Source organism: Eurypyga helias, unplaced genomic scaffold (genome assembly GCF_000690775.1).
Source record: "Eurypyga helias isolate BGI_N326 unplaced genomic scaffold, ASM69077v1 scaffold30568, whole genome shotgun sequence".
In the NCBI taxonomy this organism is placed as follows: Eukaryota; Metazoa; Chordata; class Aves; order Eurypygiformes; family Eurypygidae; genus Eurypyga; species Eurypyga helias.
The window spans coordinates 1-6,346 of record NW_010268055.1 but is presented as its reverse complement, the minus strand read 5'-3'; the positions used below and the strand labels follow the sequence as shown (position 1 = coordinate 6,346).

Below are 6,346 nucleotides of genomic sequence, written 5' to 3'. Positions count from 1 at the left end.
GAGCTTGGCTCAGCTGCTGGAACACGCCCGGGGCTCTGCAGTGCCCACCACCCCGAGCTGCTGTGCCCACGTTCCAGCTGACAAAGCACCAAAAGCGCTTCTTGGGAAGGAAACGGCGAGAGCGACCGAGTATCACCCGCGGCTCCGCGCACCTCAGTGATCTGAAGGTGGCGTCAGACGAACCCATCGGCCAGCGTAAACACAGCTGCGCGTTAGCTCAGGCTGCGTTAGTAGGAAGCTTCTGTGTAAACACTGAAAAAGGAATCGGACCAACGAAAGCGCGGAGCTGCTTCCGTCGGCAGCCTGGAGCGCGTGGCATCAATACCTCAGCGCGGTTCCGCAGTTTGCCCGTTCCTCTTCAAAAGAGGGAATACTGCTTTTCGCTAAGGGTCTCCCACGAGCCTCCTCCTCAACGACTGCTAGCAAGAAGTTCAAGCACGTGAAGCACTCTGACGCTGCAGGCTGTTGTGTAAGAAATACCACAAGATTCTCACTCTAGTTAAGCAGAATGGAGGTTGTCAGGTGCCACCCTGAGAGAGCTATCCAGCAGCCAGCACGTCAATCCCCTTGGGACGCAGCGTAAAAACCCCAAAACACTCACTGCCCCCACATTTGGCTCAAGTTTATCCCAAACAAATTCAACTCCCAACACTCTAGCATGTTCTGAGATTCACATGGAAACAAACTCAATTTCTAATGAACTCTACATGTAACTGGCACGTAAAAGCAAACCTAACGCTAACTTGTAAGAACAATCAACTCTTTATCACTATCTTTTCAGGGAAAGGACGCTCATGGCAATGTCCAGGGGCGGAGAGAGCACTGTGGCTATCCAGTGAGCAGAAACCCGCAAATGCAGCGCCAGTGCCCTCTCCTGACAGCAGGAGAGGCTTCTTCAGTACAGCAGGTGGAAGACTTCCAGCAGCGGGGCTGCCAGGAGCGACACGTTGAGCAGCAGCGGATCCTCCTCAGGAATGCTCCGTCGGGCCTGCCCCGTGCCCGTTCACGTGAGGGTGCGATGGAGTCGAGCTCTGGGAGGTAGCAACGCTCTGCTCTGCTGCGGCAGCTGCCAGGGGCATGGAGAGGCTTTCCGGGGACAGCGTGGCAAAGTCTTGTCTCCAGTAGGCTTCGCACAGTGGAAGATCATTGCTGTCACACACACTGTAGCTTTCCAGAACAAACAACCCCAGTAAGGAGACAGCAGGTGCAATAAGAGAGGAGGGGGAGAGGGAGAGGGTGGGGGGAGCGAGATAGAAGCAAAGCGTTAAGAAAATGGCAAAAAAACGTTCATGGGTGCGAGGTCTGTGTTCACAAATTCATCAGGAATCTCATGACGCTGGCCTTCCCTAAGATACCCCTGAAGGGCTGCTCTTGAACCTCACGGGCCTGGTGAGGATCAGGGGAATTTCAGAGACAGAATTGCTGCTACAAACTGAAACAGGAGGCTCAATTCTAATCCAGACGCCCTGAGTCCCTGCAAGAATCTGGGCTGAAGTCCTGGCACCCCAAATACAGGACTTCTGCTACTGCTGTGAGACGAGGACCTCATCTGTCGTTATTTTACTTGGAATTAGATCACAACCTGTGTGAAGGAAAAAAATATAAATCCTGCTCTAAATATGAAGTTCAGTGGAAAAGCTAGGATGACTGGTTTAGGGCCTGTCCCTGTCACGATAAAGAAGAAACCTGTTTGCAGCCTTGCCCTTCCAAAAAAAGTGCTCTGCAGAAAGTCCGGATCTTCTAGTGAAGCTCCCCAGGCTGATTATAAAGTACTGACAGCTCCTACCCCCTTCAGCAGCACCGGAGCTAACTGTTCTTCTAAAAGCAGGCTGCTGGATTTGACTGCCACAGACTGCAGGGTTGGATGAACCAGCATGGGAAAGTCACATTTTTAAATAACTGGGTAATTCTTGCCTGTGCTCTGAGGAAAACACAACGTGGAAAGGCCAAAACTAAACAGAAAAGTGATGGAAGAAACTGGAACAAAGCCAAAACAAATTCCAGAGAGGAAGGAGCTGCACACATCAGAGACACCCAAGACAAAGTGAGCGCTAGAGCGGAAAGCGGCTTGTGTTCAGAGTAAAACAAACCCAAAGGGTCAAGTGATTTTGTTGTTGCAGCTTTATTTACATTTTTAATGTATGTACTTGAATAGATGCTTAGGGAAATATTTTAAGCGTAGAAATGAGACACTTCAAACTGCACAGACATGGAACAAGTTGAGACCTAACCCCAAGACAGCTCCTGTGATCTCAGAGGAAGGAGCAATGGAACATAAATGCAAGTTTGGGGTTTAGGATGAGAGCAGGCAAGCTGGACTTGGAATTACTGCTTTGGGGAATAAGCACACAAAGCACTACTTGCAAGCATCTACTTCGGAGCTCTTTTCTGGCACCATCGCCCGGCTGGTTTTGCAGCAGAGGCAAGAAGGATACAGGTTTTATATCTGTGGCCTCTGCAAAATCCCTTAGAAGATGACCCAACACACAGCCCCCAACACACAATGAAGTTGGGTTCAGTTAGCAAAGACCTTCAGGACTGAACCAGAACTACGACTCCTTTTCTGTCAGTCTTAGACCTCAGGCCATGGTTGCCAAGAGAATCTGGCCAGAGCATCCACCACATCTTGGCAGGGGAGTTACTAGCAAAATTTTAGCTGCATCAGAAGCATAACTGCTTCTCCTCCTGCCCCAGTTAGTTTCAAAAGTCTAAGCTTTGCCTCTCACTTAACGCTCCTCAGAAGTCAGGGTGGCTGAGCAGCTACTGCATAGCCCACAATAGCACCGGGCAGCCTACTCTGTCCCTTGCCTGAGGGTTTCTCAGGGGGTGGAAGGAACTGCACTACTCCCCCGTAGGCACGCAGCCAGGTCTGCGTGCAGAGGAGCAGCTCTAGGAACCTACTGCGACACAGGGACTGAAAGCAAAGGTTCCTTCAGAACAATCGACTCGGCTTTAGTTTCAAGGACCTGTTTTCAGGTCTCCTCATCAAACCCCCATGTACACATCAAAAGCCCAGTAATGAAACCCAACCCTACTATGGGCAAGGGGCTGCCTCCTAAGCCCCTGCAGCACAACGGCAGTGACAACTCCCTTCCCACGGGCTTTTTGCAGCAGTCAGGAGCAGCACACAGGGACAAACAAGCTACAGAGCACAGGGCAGCTCGCAGCGTCGCAGCGCCTGGAGGTATGGTGCTGCAAGGAGCTCGCAGGCTCGCAGTTTGGCAGGATGGCTGCATGGAACCCATGTCCTGGCCACGTGGGACTGCACGCTTCTCTACAAATCCCGTGGGATCAAGCCCCAGGAGAAAGCAGTGTATGGTGCAGAGAGCCAACCCCAGCTGGGCTCCAGGACAGCACAGAATGCCTGTTTGTGGGCAAACCAGCTACTGCATTTCCAGCCATTTAACCACAACTGTCACTCAAGACTATGTGATGTGTTAGACACTAAGGTTTCATTAAAAATATCTCAGTAAGGTAATTATAAAAGGATTTTGAATAAATCACTGATTCTGTATTTACACACACAATTTCTTTGGTGCAGAAAAAGACAGGAAAGAGTACAGGAAGGGAGTAAGTGCTAAAAGCAAACACTAAGTGCTACATGATACAAGGTTCCAGTGGAGGGATCACAGCTCTGCAGAGTTGCCAAGTTTCCTCGCCTCATGACCACTCATAAAAAAGAACACAAAGGCAAATCCGTTTGGCATACGCCAACATCCGTGCTTAGACGTCACTTCTGGTACAAAGGGTTGCTTTGCATGGCAGCTGGTCCAGCAGGTGAACAGACCACGCCAGCACGGTCAGAACCCCTTAGCCCAAAAGTTACATCTCCTGACCCGCAGCGGCGGTAGCCTAGTGACAGTGAGAAGCACGTGTGGCACACGCGAGGCACTACCACCCCACACCGCATCGCGCGGGATGCAGCTCACTGCTACGCTGCACGCGGCCCATGTAGTGGAGGCACCCCTGACCGATTAGGGCCTGGCCTGCTGCTTGGGTCTGCAACCATCACTCTTCAATTCTGAGATACTTCTAGGATCCCTTGCCACGCGCCTCAAAAACTGAGTAAAGTTTGAAAAACACCACTAAACTTTTACCTCAAGTTCTCTTCCATTGTAGTAGCAGCTCCTAAGCTATGTCATAGCAGTATCTTTTTACTCTTAAAATACATATATTACCCATAAATAACGGCCTAACTTCCAGAGATATTGAGCAATTAAGGTTTTAGTTGACTTAGCTGGGGTTATAGGCATTCAGCATTTTTAGAAAGAAGGGAAAGGTAAAAATAGAAAACCTGGTCATTAAAATTTTAAATAAGATTATAAAAAGTTAAGGTTTTGTTTAGAAGTCATAGCATTATTGCACTGACTTCACTTAGCCTGGACAGTGCAGCAAAAATAATCAGGTTCTCATTTGTTCTCTCCTGCTTTCATTTACCGCATCATCAACTTGAAGTGCTGGAGTGCATGACAGCAAATAAAATAAAAAAAATAAAGTGTCTGAATTCTTTAAAGCCTGTTTCCTAAGTCTTTTAAAAATGCTAAAAATCCCACAAACAAATCAGTAATACGTCTTCCATAGAAAATCCTATGACAATACTTCACAACCCAATGACATTTGAGCAAGTCTCTTTGTGCTCATTTCCAACTTCACCCCAACAGGACCGCAGGCAGCCGTGGGCAGTGGACTGCAAGGGAAAAGGCACACTGTGTAAACCAGGCCCTTGTGAAAGTACCCACCACGAAGACGTGGTGATCTCATCTAATGTCAGGACCCAGCTCAGCAAGCTAGTCTCTCTATGGAGAGAGAGAAAGACTCCTCCAGAGGGGTACTCAGCCAAAAGCCTATACCCCCAAGGAAATGAATCTCCTTTTATAACGACTACAAAGGAAGCCTAAGCAAATTATTTGTCAAATCTAGCCAAATAAAGCAGGCACCTAGAGCTGGATGCTGTGAATGCCTCCTTCACCACGCCATTTACACCCTGTAGGATATCAACAAGGACAAGGCAACTTTAGCTGTAGAAAAAGAGTTTGACCCAATTAAAAACCAGAGTGAAATTTTGCTAACAACCACAAAAGGGGCTGGAGTCATAAGGCAGAAGTCCACTGCCCTATTTGTACCTGGAAGAGTAATATTCTTCTTCTAGCTCGTACAGGTCAATGGAGATCTCATCCCGCAGTGCAATCAACTTCTTGTCACACTCCTCCTGCAAGCTTCTCAGCTGCTGGTTGCGCTGGTTGATAGCTTCATTCACCGAGGGGAAATCATTCAGGATCAAGAACTGCTTCAGGTCAGACACAAGTTTCATCAGGGACTCACCAGCTCGGACCTTGTAGAAGGGAGCAAAGTCACACAGTGTATCAAAACAGTGCTTTGTTCCACCTCTAAAGCAAGATCCCCCAAGGTGCTCTTTCAGCCCACGCCTTGAGTGAAGCAGACACTCCCACATCACGTAAGGGTTCTGAGAGATGCCTGCAGCAACCAAGCCAGGCTACCCAGCTTTCCTCCCAGAGGAAGAATTCACCCGGCAGCCACTCCAAACACCGGTTTACTGCTGCAGCAGCAGTCCTCATGATACCTAGGCTGCCCTAGATGCAGTAACGAACCCAACAGCACCTGAAGGACGTGCTGCCCACCGATCTGAACAGCAGAGTGGTACTCACAATGTTTGCAGCTCTGACGTGCATCTCATAGTTATCTTGTTCACCCTGGGTTGCTCGGGAGACTTGAGTTTCATCCTCAATCTAAAGAAAAAGCATACATATCCACTTTTACATACCAACATCATGATACACGATCACTGCGTTACTAAGCATCGCATTTCAGTTCAATCTACACCTGGAATCCCCGGGGCATCCTCTGGACTTTTAAGACACCCGGAGATCATTTTTGCTACCCTCCCCACTTGTTTCTGCGGTTCTCCCCCATTCAGCAATGGCACTTCGCTGCCCGTGGGGCAGAGGCAGGCCGGGCAGAGGCCAGGCAGAGCAGAGGGAGTCACTGCGTTACTAAGCATCGCATTTCAGTTCAATCTACACCTGGAATCCCCGGGGCATCCTCTGGACTTTTAAGACACCCGGAGATCATTTTTGCTACCCTCCCCACTTGTTTCTGCGGTTCTCCCCCATTCAGCAATGGCACTTCGCTGCCCGTGGGGCAGAGGCAGGCCGGGCAGAGGCCAGGCAGAGCAGAGGGAGGGCAGAGCAGGGTCAGAGGCAGAGCAGAGGCAGGGTCAGCGCAGAGCCAGGGCAGAGGCAGAGGCAGGGCAGAGGCAGGGCAGAGGCAGGCCGGGGAGAGGCAGAGCAGAGGCAGGCAGGTGCTCCTGGGAGCACGGCCCTCTCCC

At 49.9% G+C, this 6,346-nt stretch overlaps 1 protein-coding gene across 1 annotated transcript; it reads right to left on the bottom strand.

The window, feature by feature from the left end:
* Positions 1-776: 776 nt before the first annotated feature.
* MED22 (mediator complex subunit 22) lies at positions 777-5,747 on the bottom strand (the record flags this gene model as incomplete). Its single annotated transcript, XM_010157632.1, has 3 exons — positions 777-1,167; positions 5,124-5,332; positions 5,667-5,747. Coding segments are annotated over 3 exons (489 nt in total), but the record flags the coding sequence as incomplete, so codon positions are not given.
* Between the last annotated feature and the right edge of the window lie 599 nt (positions 5,748-6,346).